Source organism: Buceros rhinoceros, unplaced genomic scaffold (assembly GCF_000710305.1).
Source record: "Buceros rhinoceros silvestris isolate BGI_N320 unplaced genomic scaffold, ASM71030v1 scaffold4287, whole genome shotgun sequence".
Classification (NCBI taxonomy): domain Eukaryota; kingdom Metazoa; phylum Chordata; class Aves; order Bucerotiformes; family Bucerotidae; genus Buceros; species Buceros rhinoceros.
Window position 1 is genome coordinate 85,418 of NW_010421531.1, and position 20,347 is coordinate 105,764.

General features: G+C 37.9%; 1 protein-coding gene across 1 annotated transcript in view; it reads right to left on the reverse strand.

Moving 5' to 3' along the window:
- VIPR2 (vasoactive intestinal peptide receptor 2) overlaps window positions 1-17,689 on the reverse strand; it is a 32,599-nt gene extending 14,910 nt beyond the window's left edge. Inside the window, exons 1-4 of the mRNA XM_010139692.1 lie at window positions 17,586-17,689; window positions 12,716-12,802; window positions 6,689-6,790; window positions 2,181-2,322 (exon numbers count right to left, since the gene is read on the reverse strand). Coding sequence (XP_010137994.1) covers window positions 2,181-2,322; window positions 6,689-6,790; window positions 12,716-12,802; window positions 17,586-17,689 — 435 coding nt within the window. The remainder of the gene's footprint in view (window positions 1-2,180; window positions 2,323-6,688; window positions 6,791-12,715; window positions 12,803-17,585) is intronic.
- Window positions 17,690-20,347: the final 2,658 nt, after the last annotated feature.

Consider the following 20,347-nt stretch of genomic DNA (forward strand, 5'->3'; position numbering starts at 1 on the left):
GAGACTGAGCTGAGAAATGTGATAATATGGTGAATTTTACAGACTAAACAAAATGGACTAAATAAAACTTCTAGTGCCTGCCTGCTTTACTGCCTTCCCCATTTCAAATACTCTACATACCTCCACTGTTTCTGTTTAAATTCCAAGTACACCAAATACCTAAGTTGGTAACTAACTCATTTAATGATTGATTCCTCTGTCTAAACATAGGTGTCTGTTACAAAGTGAGATACCCTCAGGGATTCCTGCCATTAGCTGCTAAGCCAGAAGGGCACAGACCCACTAGAGATAGTTCTTTGTATCCATCAACCTCTTGTGGCGTATTAGATATCTCAGTCTATCCCAAGTAGCATACACACCTGTATTTATGTCTGTGCACATGTCTATATAGGCAACTAAGTTAGAGCCCTAAGGCTTGAATTCATTTCACCTAATTTTAGCTGCCTATGAGCAATGTTTCTGGAGAAACAGCTTCCTATGAGCCAACTAGCTCCTTATACAGCTCACGAAGACACCCAGGCATGTCCAGAGAAAGTCTTAAAGCAGATCAGATAAACCATATAGGAAGTATGAAGCCCAGAGAAATAGCTTAGTTCAGTCATCTTGTTTAGTAAGACTAGTCTTACCTCTAGACTATGTATCCACTGAAGGGATATCCACTGCAGACCAGTAATGGACCAGAAAATTTAACAAGGAGAAAATTAAACATTTCAAAATGCAAGTTGAAATTTGCTTTTATGCTGATGATTACTTACAACCAGATTCACAATCTGGTTACAATTTTTGTAATCTCTTTTGAATTCCAATACTCCCCTGTATTATATTAACAATTTACATCCCAGAACCCCTCACTAAAATACTTTCCCTTCCTCCTGCAGCTAAACCTGTATCAGGTGTATTTCCAGATGCTGAACAGTGAAGGTATCTGTCAGTAAAGAGTTAGGCAAAATTATGGCTTTGTGTCATTCGGATCCAGGACCTAGTCAAGCTGCATTCTGAATTGCTTTTAGATGTCTGTGCATACAGCAGCACTGTGGAACATCACACACGTGTGACACAAGGGGCAAACCCTGCATGCTGTTATCTAATAGAGGCAGCATCCAGCCAATGCAAGACAAAACAGCCTTGCCATGCTGGTGTTGGATAATCCAACACACAACGCAACAGAAATTACTCCGCAATCAAAAAAACTGGACATATTCAAATAGGAAAGTATGAGGCTTTGCAGCCAAGAATAGCTGCAGAAATCCAGTAGTATTTTGAGAGTCCATTGACTAATCTTTCAAGGACCTAAGAACTTTTCATTACCCCTGGAAGTCTGCCTACTATCTACTTTGCCTACTTTGGGTCTACTAACTCAAAGCCTATTTGTCTTCATTACAAATATCCCAGATTATGAATTCATACACACAGCTTGGTAGTCACTGCTAAGAACTTCATGCTCTGGGACAATAAGGATTCTTCAATACATAATTTTTTTCTCACAAGCTTAAACTGTAGTAAATTACATTCAGTAGGTATGCAGCAATATTTGTAGGGTTGTTCTGCAGCACTTTTGACTGAAACAATGGAGGCAGAGAATGGGGAGTATCACATAGGGATCAGTCTTCTAACAGCAGGACTTGAGATTTTTTTAACTCCTCTGCATGAAAATGCAGTAAACATATTATCTTGCCAAGAATCTAGATGCCAACACTTCTGTCATAGCCAGAAAGAACAGGGAGTTAATAAAGACGTCTCCTGCGAATATTTAATTAATTGATTCATTTCTCTCCCTCCACTGATACCTGTCCTGTTCCTGGACCCCTGATAAGGCTGCTGGAACATTTCTAGACAAGCTGCCTTTAATCTTTCCGAGCTGATGAAATTCCTGTCTGTCTTAAACACTCACAGCTGATTAATGCAGTGGCCACATTTATTCTAATCTATAGCTGGTCATCACTTGTTGTGGCAGATGACATGACAGCTATTGATGGGCATGCAAAACAACATTCACTTCTCTTACTTGTGCTGCAACCTTCTTTATCTGGCTACTTCTAATAGACCATTTTGCTAGTCATCATACTCACCACAAAATCGTCTACACTGACAGCTTGGTATTCCTAAATATTTAAAAGCATCAGGGAGAAAAATTTAGTGACACAACAGTATTAAAGCAGGTAGCAAATGAGGTTTATTACCCACGAGGTTTGATCCTCTGGACAGTGAGCTGTGTTGGAGCTCGAATAGAGGATATCATCCTTGACTAAAACAGAGATTGCTCTTAGAATGAAAGAGAGGAACAGGTTCAGATGGATGTAGTTCCGAGTACAATGAAGTTTTCTAAGAAGAGATTTAAAAACACGCATTTTAGATTTTGAGACAGAAAGCTCTTGAACAGACTTCTATTACTCTCCAGTCATTTCTTGGTAATATGAACCTTAAGTCAGAGCCTACCCTTTCCTCCTCTGTCATACTGTCAGTGCTGCCTTGCTGTTTTCTTTTATCATCCTCATCATCCTCATCATCATTATAGGCTGTCCAAAATATACAAATAAAGTATCTCTTAATCCTTTCCAGTATCACAGACCAAAGGATCTTCTCCTGCACTTTAACATAAGCTGACAATAAACATAGATAATTATATCCTTTTGTGTGTGCACTCATCCCAGTGTGTTTCTGGCAAATAAAACATTTATTACCCTCGACACATTTTAGACATGCTCTCACCTATTGTTTTGTGGTTTAATTTTTCATTTAATTCCTACGTTTTACTATGGAATGGTTTTTCATCCTATAATGTAAGTATATGCAGGAACAATTTTAAAAAGTATTCAAAACATCATCAGGTCGCCTGTCCTTTCTATCCAGTGAGATGTAAAACTTCTCTTCTTTAGTCCAGCAACCATATGAAAGCCTGACAAACAAATGACAAATTAAATATTCCAAGTAAGTGAATGAGTGCTGCGGGGAAGCCAGTTACAAGCTGAGGACTTTTCACTTAAATGACATCGTCTTCAACATCTTCCCATCTAACATAATTTTTTATAGCAAATCCCCAGAAATCAAACTGCTAAGAGGTTTTTTTTGATCACAATCAGCACCTTGAACTGCACCTGGAAATAAATCAGAAGCCAGAGAGTTTTAGCAAGTATAAGCAATGAAAGAATGAAGATGCAATGGGATGTGATGGTGTTGTGCAGTGGCAGCTTCCAAGTAGTTTTCATGTTTTGAATTTTACCAAAGAACACTGAATAATGCATTCTGAAACTACTAAAGCAGGGGCAGTTACAGTGAATGAAGCTCCATCTTGCTAGCCCCCAGTTTGGCAAAGGACTTAATACCAGGCTGAACTTCAAGCAGTTATCAAAAATCCAGCGATTTCTGTGACTATGCATGTCCCTTGCTGAAACAGGGTCTGAGAAAAAACAGAAATACTGCTATTGAATTGGACTGCCTTGTACGTTCCAATGGAATTCAGGGATATGTGCAGCTGCAAATGGAGGAAAATACTTTTCTCGAGTAACTAATTTAGATGATTAGTTCTTCATCCCATTCAGTAGCTGAAATAGTCAATGTTGGACATATATGAGGATGTCAAACCACCATTTTGGAGGTGAAAGAAAGTATTTTTATTTGAGATATGTATGATGATTCAGAATAACAAGGGGATGCTGTTCTTTAACAATGGAACAAAAGCTGTCAGGCTTATTCCCTTGATGTGACTACTTTATGATACAAAACTACCATGGGAGGAACGTTTCCAGATGGTTGATGCACATGAGAGTACATCTTATAGATACGATGGAGATTCACATCTTTCTCCTTGGTAAGAAACACATATCAGAGAAACTGACATTATGGTGGAAGTTTTTTAATACAGGGGTAACCCTGAAGGAAGTAGAGTAAAATCTATAGTAAGATCTACAATGTCAGTGTTATGCAGAAATATGCTGTTCTACAATTTATTTTCACTCTGAGTTGGAACAAACCAACCTTTTTAAAAATACTTGAAAAAATTAATTTATTTTCAATCATTTTGATTTCCACTTTTCTAAAATTTTATGATATATTAAATCATAGACATTCAAAATTAAGAAATAGAAACTTGCATCCTAAGAAGAGTAAAACAACTTCTTTGGACTAAACCAAAATTCTTATCTTTGCTGTTTATAAATGAAGTTTGCAGAAGCAAGAATGTGCCTGACAATCGACAGCCTCCAACAGGGAAATACTGTGCTGGAAAGTTTCCAATTAGCTTTAATTATAGTAAGTGCATAGGGTATTATGTGGGGAGTGGCATCATAGTAACCTAAAAAATGCTGTCAGCTTAGTCTGGTAAGGTATTTACAGATATTCACTTTTTATGTCTTTGTTTTGAGATTAAAAGATTAGCCAGATCTAAAATCCTTTCCTTTTACAATGCTTACAAATACGTAACTTACAGATATGGGAAGCCATATAATGTTTCTGTAAAGGCTAAAATCAAGTCCAGTTCTTTGGAAGAAATGCAAAACAGAATATTGCCACTGCATGGAAACTTTCAGAAGCAACTTTCCCCTCTCAACAGTTCTGCCTTTCACATGCTTATAATTGATACTGCGAACAACTGCAAAGCCCTGAGGCTGTATCTGTTCTGCCAGACAATACAAACCAATATATAATAGACTGCAGAACTCAAATTGTAATACTTTAAGAAGAATTTCCACTTCCTTGTCAAGAACACATTACTTAAAAATAAATTAAACTCAACCTTATTTTAAGTTTCTTTCATTAAACATACTGCACATATTCAGCGTTTGAAGCACACATACACAAATCCAGCAAAGCACAATTTTAATAACCTTTTGTGTGACTAATATCCAGAGTTCAAATCCTAAACCTGCTGGATCAAGTCAGGTTTTTGACAACCCTACTGTGTTAGCAACTTCTGACTTTTAACTCACTACTTAACTACCAGATCTCCTTTATATAGTTTCACTTCAAAGAGTTGCTCTTTGGTCTCCTTTCTAAAAACAGCTAGGTGAGAGTTTGCTGGTTACATTCAAAGGTGAATGTGTTTCAGGTGAGAGTGACTGATCTTTATAAACAATATATTGACATCCTGGGGCCTTTCGGGGCAAAGCATGTTCCTTGGATAGGAGGTGTTACCAGCTGAGTAGAGAAAAAGTTAAAACTTAGGGAAACATTCTTACTTCCCAAACTGTCCTTAAAAATGACCAAATGTAAGAGATGCCCTACAACGTGTCTGAGAGACAGACATACACACATACACCATAGACATACACACAGAGCCATTTGCATTCACTTCTCTTATCGGTAATTTACAATTTCTTCAGCTGCAGCCTTCCATAATAATTGGCTGCTTGCTGTGTGCTTGGAAACTATATACTGAATGGGGTATTTTCACAATTTATTTGGGTTCCTAATTCAACTCACTATGTCAGGAGGCCCCTACACCCCCTGTAGAAAACACAGCAACAGGCTTCTTTAGGGTGAGACTTAGAAGACTTAACGTCCCCCCCTGAAAAAAAGCCTGGGTCTTTCCACTGACTCAAAAGACAGATTGGTGAGTTCTCAACTTGACATTTAAACAGGAGTTGAAAGTTTTCAGTATATCTCTGAAATTCTTGATCTCTTTGTGATAACTGACTTCTGGCGATTGACAACATTGAGATGTCTATAGCACACTGTCTTAAATGTGTGATTAGGTTTTAGCAGTTTTGAAAATGCATGATCTGCCTGTCGCATTTGCTGGTAGAATAAAGAATGAGTCAATTTGGTTTTTTTTAAATATTCCAAAATATAATTATGTATTATGCATCTGCTCTGAATAGTCTCTGAATATTTAAATATTGAGGAAATTTGATGGCTGACTAACAGACAGAACTCACCATAGGAATAGCTCATCAGAGGAATGAGGCTCTGACGAGCAACGTTCTGTCCTCTACAGATCACACTTACTGCTTTCCTACCAAATCTGAGAGATGCATTTTCTTGTTTTTCCTGGTGCATAGTGGAATGGAAAACTTGTGTGAAGTTTATGATAGAGAATATAAAAGTTCTTCTATTAGACAGGTAGAAGAGATACATAAAGGCACGATGTTGGAGAGAGTGAGAAAAGCTGTGATATTGGTAATACCATTTTGCAGTTTCTTTTACCAGCTGGCGATGCTTTCAGTCTCAGATAACTCCCGGGATTTAAGCAAAACCAACAGACGGTACTGGTTTTCCTAAGGCTGCCTGACAAAAACACTGCACACCCAGCACTACCCTTCAGCCCTGTTATCCACACCTTTACCACCCCACTTGGAGCAATTAATGACTGACAACTTTCAATCATAGTACCCCTGAAGACCACTCGGAAGCCTCTGCAAAATAAGGCTGCCCACTCGTCCAGTGTCAAGACCAGCATCCTACTAATTTTCAAGAGCAATTCAAGGTGTTGATTATAGTAATCCAATAGAAAATGCTTTATATAATCCATTCCTAAATGACTATTCTTTCCTACATGGGATGTAACACCTGTACATTTGTAAGGGCTTTGAAATTTTTTAATATGACTGGTGCTAGCAAAAATCAAGTTAGCATTACATTATTGTCAACTGTTCACCTGAGAAAATTATAAAACCATGTATTTTCTAAATATCTGAGCAATCAGTTAAAACTGCCTTACCATTGATCCTATTTACTCATGAAAAATACATACCGGAAAAGGCAAAGAATTATACTTCCTGTTGTAAGAGCAATTAGAGATACGCTGTGTCCAAGGGTATAAATTGCCTTCACCCTTACATAGAAGTTGACCTGCACAGAAAAATATATATGCAGAAACCACTTACTGAAATGCAAAATTGACTGTGTAATGATGTCATTTTCCATTAAGTAGCTCTGAAGGCTAAATAAATAGCATTACTTTCGCTCTTTGCTCTACAGTATGTGATGAGAATGTTGTCTCCTTATGCCAATATATTTTTGCAATGCAATATCTCAAGCAAATTGATCTCAGCAGAAAATTCCGCTTCAGGAACTCAAGAGACACAAGCTGGTACAATTTCGGCTGATAATCCCATGTCAATGAGGTCAAAGAAAGTATCATATTCATCAACTTTCATAAACAGAATCAAACTGGGAAAATGAGCCACAGTTTGAAAGAATGGATTATTTCTGAAAGGAGAATCTGCCTCGGTCCTTCTGCTCTGGTGCACTTTCTAATGTATTTATACACGAGTTAAATTTTAAAGACATGTTTAAGTCTCATTAATTTCCTAATCTAAATGTTCAAATACTTTATTAAATTGTGACCCAAACAATCCTTTCTTTCTTTAGTGAAGTTATTTGTTAAAATTTGGAAAGGAAATTTTTTTTATGGGGAAAAGCAGACTGAAGTGCACAGTCAACTGATTAATTACAGTTATCTGTAAACTTACCAGCTACACATTACATTAAATTCTCTGCTCAATAACAACATCAAGAAAACCAATGATAAATATTCTCAGAATTAAGCCGCTTCTTCATTTATGCCTAAAACAAAGTCATTAGACTGCCAGTATCTTCCACTCAAGCTAGATAAAATATTAAAACCGTAAAGTTTTTACTATCTTATGAAATTAAAGTTTATAACAGCAGTGTAGAATGTGCTATGTATAACAGACAGGATTTCAATATTTAGTGCACATGGTTCTATCGCTCACCTTCTCGAACAATGTTTGTAAAAAGTAGCAAGAAAGCAGTAATTTTAAATGAACTGAGACAGCAAAAGGAAAAGCGAGTTATGCAATATATTTATTTTTATAGCATTTAAAAGGCCAAGTAAAGAGGTAACTTTAGCAATCCTGATTCATGATGAAATTAGCTGGACATTCGCTTAGCAAATGTTACGCAGATATGGAAAAGACTAAACGAAATGTGAAATAAAATGAAGAATCTCACAACTGCACTATCGTAGCTATGGCTAAAGGGAAAAAATAAGGGAAGCAACTGCTATAGATCTTAAGTATATTCATAACAACTGCCGTGCTTGTTAGAGCTAAATGTGGTACACGAGGTGTCACTGGAAACAGAAATCTGTTTTTTAATTACAGAAGTAAGCTGTGATGCTCTGCTTGACAACAGTTCTGGTATTTTAATGTTTTGTTTGCTTTACGTAATATTCATTTACTGCAGAGAGAAAGAAGGAAAATATGGCTTCCAGCGTTGTTAGAATGGCCTTAAGAAAGTTCCTCAGTTAAAATCCTGAATAAATATTGCTTTCTTTTATCTTTTTCTCCTTTTTTTTTTTTTTAATTGATGTCTCTTGCTGGTTAAAATTGCAAAACCCAGAAGAATTGCTTTATTGCTCTCTACAAAGCTTCTGCTGTGTATTTGCGGAGCCACACTGCATTCCTAGTGGCTCTCTCTGGGCAGAAATGATAGGCATTATTTCACCTAGCGTTAGGTGTCTCGACTGAAAATATAAATCTAAGGCAATGTAGGGTCTCTTCATAGGGCCTTCTAGGAAGCACTTGTATCTGTGTAAGCAGTCAACATGCACTTCGTTGGATATATTTCTACAGACAATGAAGAGGCCCCACAGTGATTAATTCAAGTGTGGCTACCCAGAGCGTACAAAGGTTTGCACTGCTGGACGGATGCCACCAAAAGATCCTGGTTTTCCACATGAATCCTGTGTTTGCTATTTAGGACTAAGTAGTCCAATGTTTCTTAAACAATATTTCTAAAATTGCTTTCAAATACAATTCTAAAAACATTTTTCAAAACCAACATGATTTCACACAAAATCAGTTCTGAAGAACCGTCCTTCAATTCTCTGCTAGAAAGCCAGAATTACACTCCCCAGTTTAGCTCATCTTTGGACAGCTCTAAAAACTATGCCTACAGGCAAGTACTCCAGACACCCCTATGCTCCTTTAATTTGGCTGCTGTAATAGCAAAAGGAACATCAGTCAGTCTCCAGGCAATTTTCTGGGAATACAGTGATAAACAGTTTCTCAGCAACAGCCCATGGCACCAAGAACAGTGCAAATACTTTGTGGACCCTCCTTCGTTTATTCAACCTGACCTGCTCTGAAAAATGATGGAAAAAGGATGCTCTCATAAATGACTACAGAATTTGGCAGCCTCATGTCCCCATTAAGAGTATTCTGGAGGAAAAGGAATTTTATTTCTTGACCTTGAGCACATCAGGAGCTGAAAATATAGTGTAAAGCTTAGAAATTATGCACAGTGGTTCCACGATACATTCTATTTGTTACCATCCTGTTGGCATTTGCAGACCCCATTTCTACTCAGTACATTTCTACCAAGTGTACAAATAGAAGCCTGAATGGTCTCTAAATCAAAAATTCTTAACAACCACCATGCAAATATTGTAAATTTGAAGGAGATAAATGTCATTTTCAAAAGAAGTCATAATGGCAATAAATCTGTGTTGTTTAAATACCAAGTGGAAAATTTCTTGTTCACTTTCATGGAAAAAATTGATTGTCAGAGATACACTTTTAATAGAAGTAGTGATGTTCAACTAGTATCCTAGTATCTCCAGGTATCCTAAAACCAAGCACACAACACCTGATAAGAGTGGACACATGGATGTCCACTTACATCCCTTTCATTTATATTCCTTTCATCTTCTTATCCTGGGAACTATCAAGTAGCTTAACAAATCCTGACATGTTTAAAGTAACCACTGGCCTCCTGTAATTTGTATTTGATAACAGGATTCAAAAGGAAAGCACTTGAAACAGGACTTCTGATGTAAATTGTGCCCTAGCCCTTCACACGGTGCACAGTAGAAATTACTTCTTCCCTCCTATTCAGGTTTCTGATTGTTCTAGAAAATCTGAAAGCAGCTGCAAGGTCCCTTTCTGCTGCTGAGCAGCCAACATCTGCTACGAGTTCATTATAAGACCTGCTCCAAAGGCAGTCTTACGTTTGCCTAAGGAGCAGAAGTAACTCCAAGACAAGAACTGTGTGACATTGATGCATGCCAACTCATGCATTTGCCGTTAAACAGATGAGTAAACTGATACAACTGTATATGCTTCTGTAAGTACCCTGGTTCTGTACTCCTCTGGCTAGACATTAAACTTCCTCCTGTCACCTCCTTGCTTCATTCAAAAACTCCCTCGTGCTGACTTTCTTACTGCTGACATTTGGGTTAGGCCTTTGTTCTTGTTTTGGCTGGGATAGAGTTGATTTTCTTCATAGCAGCACGTAGAGTGCTTTGGGATTTGTGCTGAAACCAGTGTTGGTAACAGACTGATCTACTGCTGAACAGTGTTGCCTTCTCTGCTTCTCACACTGCCCTGCCAACAAGAAGTCTGGGGGTGGGCAACAGGCTGGGAGGGGACACAGCTGGGACAGCTGACCCCAGCTGACCAAAGGTGTATCCCACATCATGTCATGTCATGCTCAGAAATAAAAGCTGAGGAAAGAGGAAGAAAGGAGGAACATTTGGAGTTGTGGCATTTGTCTTCCCCAGTCACCGTTATGTGTGATGGAGCCCGGCTCTCCTGGAGATGGCTGAACACTTGCCTGCCCACGGGAAGTGGGGAAAGAATTCATTTTTTCGCTTTGCTGGTGTGTGCAGCTTTGGCTTTATCTGTTAAACTATCAGCCCAGGAGTCTTCTCACTTTTACTGTTCAGTTTCTGCCCCTCTTCTCACTGGGGGAGAGTGAGCGAGTAGCTGCGTGGGGCTGAGCTGTTGGTCTTGCAAAGAACTTTGCACATATATGATACACTGGAATTATTAGGAAGCTGCCGGTACTTGAATTTGAATTAATAAAATACACTTAGCTTATAATAAATACATTAGCAATTTTGTTCACATAATTCTGTTGCTAGTGACTATTTATATCATATTTACATGAGAGATCAAATCCTCCAGCAACTATAAGAAGTAATTTCAACTTGCACATTTTGTTTCAAGTACAGAAAGCAGCTATTCTTGCATGTGTTCGACATTTTTGAGAACTCATTACTCAACTTCTTGGTTTCTACCTAACTACCATTAGTTTCTCAAAAATTAGTTGTAACGTTCCTTACTATTAATTCACCCAAAGGGTTGCTGTACCTACTGCAGCGAGTGGATTTCAAAGACTGTCTTGGTGGATGTCTTATCATTCTGGGTGACTAATCCAGGCTGCCCAATGCACACAAACGCAGACATTCAGTTAAGCTGTATCAACATCTTTAGGTTTAATGTCTTAAATATCTTAAATCACAAAATGTGCATTCTGCTCATCAGTATAAAATACCTCAATCATTGATATTCATTCCCTCCTTTCAAATAGAGGAAAACCAAATAGAGAACAACATCACTCCAGCTATAAAATATCCAAGCAATAAAAATCCCATTATCAAACAGCCATTTTTTTGCCCACCAGACTAACTAACGTAAAGCTACGAACTCACTACACTGAAATGAACTTGCCAGATCTAGCACCAGCTAATTGCAGAACAGTACATGAGATAAGAGCAGCTTTGCTCGCTATCATGGATCATAATTTATTACCAAGTAAGAGAGAATAGAGATCTGTCTCCATCTGCCAAGATCCCACTTGCAACATTTTACATCACCAAAATGTTTGCCCAGCTCTTCTGACTTTCATAGCAACAGACATAGTAGCTCCACTCCTTACACTCTCAATCAGAGATACTGATTACAGGATCAAGACCTGAAAAAATGCAGTCAAGAGAGACATTCAGTTCACCTGTAAGTAGACATCACTATGTGGTCAACACCCGTTCCACTGAGATGGTGAACAAACCATACTTTCTTGCCTAAATGTAGTCATCTAGTAGTACTGGCATTGCCCTAGGGTATCCAAGACACCTATGTGGCAGATGTGACACCTCTTTGCTGGAATGGCAGTGGCCATTCAAACGGCCAGTCAAATAGCACTAGATACCCGTGTTTATCGACAATCACATCAAACCCTACTGATTAGACGTCTACATCTCTAGCAAATACCTAACTTGAAGAATTTTGATTTGCAAGCTGAATTTCAGCTTTCCAGGTTTTAAAATGGGTGGTAAGTATTTGAATGTAAATGACTGGAAAGAATTTGATGTGGTTGACTGTGTTGGTATGGACACAACTGAAAGACCCAAGAAATTTGTCCCAGCACCTGCTCTGATGTTCTGAACATAGCTGAGCCAGTTCCCATCAGATAAGAAAAGGCAAAAAGTTTCACATTTCTATTCCGAATGGGTAAGAACAAATCTCTTGTCTTCTGGTCACTTCTCCTGATGCAAGTATTTGCAATTCAACAAGACTGCTGCTTATAAACCAGTCACCATTTGTGTTACACAATTCACTCATCTACATATTGTATTTTTATGATGTTAATGTGTTAATAATCCTTTGAAAGGCCCAAGTACACCAGATCTAGAGAGAGATTTTATATCCTCCTTAATTTTTGTCTTGTCTTGCAAGTTTTTTTTAGGAAATATGAAAATTGTTTGGTGCCAAGTATATAAAATTTATATTTTATTTATCGATGTTTAGTCTGCATTGCCTTTGCTTGCTTTTTCCATATTTTTACCCATCCTCATTTTACAATGAATTGCACTGCTCCTACATTCTTTTCTTTCCCTCGTTCCTGTCCTAGACACAGCACTTACTATATATTCATAAAATCAGAACACAGAATCAACTGATTATCAGCCTCAGATGATCCACAGTCACTACAGTTTTTAGATGACATGCACTAAGATGTTTCTAGGAATGATTCTGGACCGGAAGTCATTACTGGGAAATTGCAGTCAGACCAATGTTCCCACGGGAAAGCCTTGACTCTGCTTATATGTTCCACATTGCTTCACATCAAGAACAATTTGAACTCCATATATCCGTTACTTCCCCTTTTCTTGGAATCCATTACAGTAACAACACTGAAATTTATCTGGTTTATGTAATTCAACTGAGTACTTTTTCCATATTTTTGGGTTTGGTTTTTTTTGTTGGAATTTGTTTTCAGATCTCTATAACATTGATTTTAAGATAAGCAATTTTGCCCTCCTGTAAATGGTTTCCATGCCCAGAAATGCAGAGTTCCGGTTTTATTCATTGTCCTCAAAACAAGTTAGAATGAAGTGCAGGCCAGTACAGTAAAGAAACAGATCCACTAATAGCCACTGAATTTTGCAGGGATGAGGCCATCCGAGCTAGGTATCAAGATTCTCTTTAAAACCAATGAACAGAAGCAGCAGAGTGCTGTTCACATTGTCCTAAGGCAGGCAACTACAATAATTTAGAAGGATAGTGAAGTTAAAACACCTATTTTTTTCTTCATTAAATACAAACAAAACCCAGAGAGACTAGTGCAGATGCAGATGACGTATGTCTAAAATTAGACAACATGACTCTGTCCCAGGAATTTCTCCACTGATTTGGTCATCAGGCAGTAAAAGCATTACAAAACTTTGAGGTTTATTTCCTTAAAGATTATTTCCTTTATTTCTTTTTTTCTTCCCCATCTTGCTTTGAAGTTTGTTTTTGCTTTTATTCGGAATTTTTCCATCTGAGGTCCAAGTCTCATGGGATTTCTGATACCACAAGCCTGTTTTCTCAGAAATAACATCATGACAAATATATTCTTTTAAAACCTTTCCAATACTACTGGTGACTAGGTGAAATAAATAAGGTAAGACTCATCTAGCTTAATACATGTAACAGTGGGATGTAATCTGTCTAGAAGGTATGCGACTCAACAGAATTAGTCATTGTTCCCTGAGAGAGGGGGAGTCAGTGGAAGAGAACAAACTCTTCTACACTATGATTCATGCACTTCATTGTGGTTGGAGCAATTCAAAGAAATTAGGATAATAAGATTTCCATCCAGGATCCAAGACTTGATCTTCTTCGACTGTAGAGAAGGCATAGGCTGTCTGGATTAAATGCAGATGAGTACATTGTACAGTCTAGTCAAATGAAATTCATTTGAGCTGTAAACCTATTGACATAAAAGTACGTATTTTTTGCTTACAGTTTGTTAAAAACATCTCACTTTTGTGATGTGTCCATACATTAGCAGCCATCATACTATTACAGGTAACTGCACACAGTCCTAGTGATGGCATGTGGAACATAATGAGCACATATCTCCAAGTTACTAAAGAACAATGGAAAAGAACCCAGTAGTGCTTAGAAACTATGGGGAAGTGAGGGAGGAGGCATTTTTGAAGGGAAATTTACTAAAAGATCAGATGTCAGGAGCTACTGAAAAAACTATGCTTTAAATACTGTTTTTCCATAGAAACATAAAAATTCTGGATTTTAATTCTGTATTAACAACAGATAGGAGCTTTAATATGTATATACAGCTACATAAGCATGCAGATGATGTATACTCGTAAGTCAGTTAGAAATTAAGCTACTTCAAGTAAACCTAATTTAAATAAAATAAAAACAACGTTCATCAATTCAGCTTACTTCAAAACCATACATTTAAACGCATTAAAGTTTCTGGGTAGCCAGAGTCTGAACCATAGTCTTTGTAATTCATTTCCTCTCTCATAATTTACATCTGTTCAAAGCAAGATACTGGTCAAAAGGAGTCGTCATTCTCACCAGAGCTAGAATGAGCACAGAGCATGTGAGCAGAGCTTCAATTCTAGCTGCTGTAAACTGCAAATGTCACCTTTGTTCAAATATCCTGCGCTTTTCTCTTAAAAGATACCTTGCAGTACTGCAGAATAGTTTCATAGTATGTTAAAGAAAACCAAGATGTTCATTTCAAATTTGATGTTTCTTAACAGCACCTCTACACTGTATTTGAGGAAAAGGTTTTATAAAAACGTTAAAGAGTTAAAAGCCCTTCTCTAACTCATTTTTATCTTACAATCAATGTCAAACTATGTCTCCTCTTAATGCCTCACTGTATAACATGCCTTTTTTTGACTTGTGCCCTCTAATTCATGAGATGTGGATCTAAACTCAAAAAGGTAGAGGAAGAGAGAACAACATAACTGAAAGCTATTTTTTGACTAATAGCCTCCTTCCCTTATGAATAAAATACTGTCTGCTGGTTTTACCAATAAAGTATACTGCACAAAGTTCTTGACGGACCTGTCTGTAATTGCCTCCGCAATTTCCTGGAGAGTACAGATTTAATACATAACACCTCAGTGCTCATGGTTAAGCAGATAAATTTTTTCTTCCAGGTCTGCTCTTGACCGGCTGGCTAGGCTATGATCTGCCATCATTCTGCCAAGTTAACCAACTCTGGAGACTGTCAGTCTGCAAAGGCATTAAATAAACAGACAAAAGGAATAACGTAGGAAGAAAAAAAAAAGAGGATGTTCTTTTAAAAAATTGTTCTTAATCATTCAAGAAGGAAAGCAGCTTAAATGGATTTGCAGGCAGTCCCAGAATTCAACACAAATTTATCTAACAGCATTTCTGAGATTATTTTTATGTGTTAAGGAGTTAATTTGCAAAGTCAGTAGTAAAAGCATCCGCTAAGCAAATGGTGAATGGTCCAGAAGTCTCCTGAATGAAGGATTCCCACTAGAGACATCCTTTACTCCAGTTTTCTCATGCTTCAGATATTATCAACTTGCAACTGAGATGATCTCAGTCCTCAGAAAGCATCTAATTCTTTAGCACTGGCAAGAAATACAGAAGCCATTACATTTACATTCTCCCAAGAGTCATACCCTCTCAATATAGGCCATGTCTCACTCCTGAAGCAGATGGAAACATACCAGCTATATTCACTACGCTCAGAGCAGTACAAGTTGAAAGGTCCTTCACCTTGTCAATATTTGAAGGCGTCATAAAACACCAGCATTTGAGTTAGGAGCTGGACTATTGTCTAATAATTCCAATTGTAGACTTACATGCATAAATTGTATTAAATTGCATAAACTTACCAAAATTGTTGCTGTATCTAAACAAACTTTCATGGCAGGTGTTGATATTACAAAATTGAAAAAATCACTTTAAATATTTTTCAGCAATTAGGCTATATAATAAGACTGTTTTGTACTTTGGCATAAAGAAAGTAGCTGTGGTTCAAACACTGGGTTGATTGAAAGACGCCCAATGAGAAAGCTGGACTTGTTTCATTCTTTTATCATTCTTTACCATCTTGAAAAAACCTGTCTAGATTGGATTTCAGAAAAACTCCATTGATGGAGCCTTTTGAAATTGGACCTGTCTTACTTGTGTCTGATTGCAGAATTCTTAAATGAAGGAAACGAAGGTGAAACCCCACATGAACTTTCTAACAAAGCATCAGTTGTCCAGCCACACTGACAGAACTGTGCCTCTGATTTAGCCTCTAGCTACATACTCTGAGCTTGACAGTAACTGTCAGACAGGCTGCATGTAAAATGACTCCCATCACTTCTACCCAGTAGGGAGAATAGTAGAGATTGACTTCCTCCAGAAAAAAAATACATTATTTAAAATAACATTTCTGGCATTCTGTACACATGCATGATGCCCACAACAGTCTGACTAAAATCACAGAATGTTTTGGGTTAGAAGGGACCTTCAAAGGTCACCTAGAGCAACATCCCCACAGTGAGCAGGGACATCTTCAACTAGGTCAGGCTGCCCAGAGCAACCTGACCTTGAGTATTTCCAGGGATGGGGCATCCACCACCTCTCTGGGCAACCTGTGCCAGTGTTTCACCACCCACATTGCTGAAAATGTCTTCCTTTCATGTAGTCTAAATCTCCCCTCTTTTAGTTTAAAACCATTGTCCCTTGTCTTATCACAACAGGCCCTGCTAAAAAGATTGTCCCCATCTTTCTTTTAGGCCCCCTTTAAGTACTGAAAGGCTGCAATAAGATTTCTCCAGAACTTTCTCTTCTCCAGGCTGAAAAACCCCAGCACTCTCAGCCTGTCCTCATAGCAGAGGTGTTCTATCCCTCTCATCATTTTTCTTGGCCCTCCTCTGGATCCACTCCAACAGGTTCATGTCCTTCTTGTGCTGAGGACTCCAGAGCTGGATGCAGTACTCCAGGTGAGGTCTCACCAGAGCAGAGCAGAGCAGCATCCCTCAAGCTGCTAGGCACATTTCTTTTGATGCATCAGGATACAGTCGGCATTCAAGGCTGCAAGGGCACATTGCTGGGTCACATCCAGCCTTTCACCCACCAGTACCCCCAAGTCCTCCTCCACAGCGGCGCTCTCAATCACATCATCCATCAGCCTGTATTGCAAGGGCACATTGCTGGGTCACATCCAGCCTTTCACCCACCAGTACCCCCAAGTCCTCCTCCACAGGGGTGCTCTCAATCACATCATCCACCAGCCTGTATTGCTATCTGAGGGTGCCCCAACCCATGTGCAGGACGTTGTGCTTGGCCTTGTTGAACTTCGTGAGGTTTACGTGGGCCCACTGCTCAAGCTTGTCTAGGTCCCTCTGGATGGCATCCCATCCCTCAGACATGTCAGCTGCATCACTCAGCTCGGTGTCATGTGCAAAGTTGCTGAGGGTGCACTTGATCCTGCTGTCTGTGTCATTGATGAACATATTAAACAGCACTGATCCCAGTATGGACCCCTGAAGGACACCACTTGTCACTGATCTCCAACTGTCGACCACTACTCCCTGGATGCAACTATGCAATCTCTTCCTCACCTACCGAACAGTCCTCCCATCAAACCCGTATCTCTCCAATTTAGAGAGAAGGATATTGTAGGGTACCACAATAAAGACTTTAGAGGAGTCCAGATAGATGACATCCATAGCTCCTCCCTTGTCAGAACAAGAATCCTATGAACTTTGAGTCTAGCACAAGAGCTGCCAGTGTCAGCAGGATTGCATCTATCTGCTGGCCATTCAATTGCCAAATGGATGAACATGAAATAGCTACATGAAATTTTAAGTCAGGATTGAAACTAATCAGCCAAGAGTATTTTGACATTACCTTAATACTGACCATGCTCATTTTATTCAAACCAAGTATAAATAAAAAGAAAGAATCGATTGCACCATTGAAATTATTTTATCATATGACACAGATGTTTAGTTATTCTCTGTTCTACACTCGGAATTGTGGCTAGTGAACACAATTCCTTCAATCAGACCAGTTTACTGGTCTAGTATTGCATACGGGCAGAAATCTTATATGTTTTAACATCTTCTACTGATCAAAAATGAACCCCACTTCTGAACCTACTGCAAAGCTAAGTAAACACTAGTACATTTTGACTCCATTACATCAAAAGTTATAATTATTTAAAATCAGGTGTTACAATTTTTAAAAAAAAGCAAAAATCTTAGATGATTAGCATGAAGCACTTTATCAACTCTGCATCAAGGAAAATGCAGCCATACTGCTGCATAAATTTCCTGTATGAGCATAAATAGAAGTGTCTTCATTTGCCTGTAAGACCTTATAACTCCTAGTGACTCAACAAAAAAATTGGCAAATGGTGTTCTGAAATTATGTTTATTAAATATAAACATGACCCCATAAAGACAAAAAATTAAATTCTGCATTTTGTTGAGGTAGTTCTAAACCAGGAAATTACTTTAGATGAATATTGACTTAGTTATAGCTATTAAATATTTGTCATTACTCTGTACGTTACATTTAGAAACAAACTCTTTACACTGCATTGCTGCAAAAGAAACAGGGGAAGCAATACCAAATCTGATAGCACATAAAAATCAATGTCTTTTACATAAGATGGGCATACCTTATTTTTATTAACTGTTCCATGTGAACCATAACTAGTCAGTTCTCAATTACACTTTAGCTTTATCCTCTGAACTTAATAAAAATTGTGAAAGATTGGCAGGAGTAAAACAAGTACAAAGAAGGTATGAATTGAACAAAACAGAATTTAAAACTAAATTATTCTTATTTTTTTAAAAGATCTTACCACAGAATAAATATCAAAACCCCTTTAGATTTTATAACGGTATTCAAAGCATAAACTGATTCAACTCCTGCATATGAAATTGAAATGCCATTATGAAACTGATAAGACATGAGATTTTCTGCAAGTCTAACAAAAACAACTTTTGCAACAGTAGTGACAACAGCTGGCCTCTGCAAAACATTCAGATGATTATCTGAGCATTACTGAATCCAAAACTGAAATCCAACAATTAAAAGTTTTGAGGAATAATTAAAATTACAACCTCTAAACTAAACTCAGTAGGTGGTTAGGCACAGCAAAAATCTGTGGCTTATGATATTCCAAATAATTGTATTGAACCATTTACAGAATCTATAACTGCTTTCTAGACTGTAAAGATCTAATCCTAAGATGTTTCCTCTTTTTTTGTGGCTACCTAATGATAATAGGATTTAAAAGTGTACAAAAAACCACACACATAAAAATAAATTGAATTAGTTTGTGTAATTAGTGTTAGCCTCCACACACTTTTTTGTAAAATCTATTCTTATGCACCCTTGTGTTTTGTTTTCTTAGAAAAGACACCTTTTTCTGCCAATGTTTGCTTTAAAGTTAGTTTCACGGTATTTTTACGAAGTTCAGGAGACAGAAGCTTTCTGTTTATTTACAGAATAGACAGCTCAGATGCTTCCTTGGCAAAGCTGAGTTACCCACTTAAAGTTAGTTTCATGGTATTTTTACGAAGTTCAGGAGACAGAAGGTTTCTGTTTATTTACAGAATAGACAGCGCAGATGCTTCCTTGGCAAAGCTGAGTTACCCAGGAGCTTTCAACCTCAGCCTTGGTTTGGAAGGACCTCTAGGGGTGAGAGGGTAATTCGGTGCTGAAGGACAAAACGCTCTGAAGAAATTTAGGGTTGATTCTTTGTCTGAAGGAGTTTTGCTATTGACCGGAAGGCACTCTTAACGTGAAAGAAAACCCCACCTCCTTATTTATGTAACCAGAAATATAATTGATCATTGCTGAAGTATTTAAGGTCCCTTTCAACCCAAAACATTCTATGATTCTATGATGCTCGTCCCAAATAACACCATGTTTTGTTTACTCTGTGATACCGTAGAGTCTAGTATTCACAGCTATGATTGCTTACAACTACATGAAGATGTAAGACCACAAATTTTAATGACACATGGGTCAGACTATACTCCATAATATCCAAAGATGCACACTAGAAGAACATATTAGAACACCTCAAACTGTACAAACAACGTAAAATCAGAACCGGGCCTAGCAGTTCAGTGTTTTAGAAACACCGAAATGACCAAACGCAAATAGAACTGGAATAAAAAGTGGAAGAAGATTTTGTATTTATTTTAAGAAAAACTGGTCTCTCAATCACATCTCATGAAAAAAGTAATGAGAAAAGCAGATTGTAATGTAAACATCGCGTGACTTACAGGGCACACAGAAAAAGCACTGGTAGATGGCTGCCCTGCATTACACTTTCTTGAAAAGGAATGATTCAATTTAGACTCAAT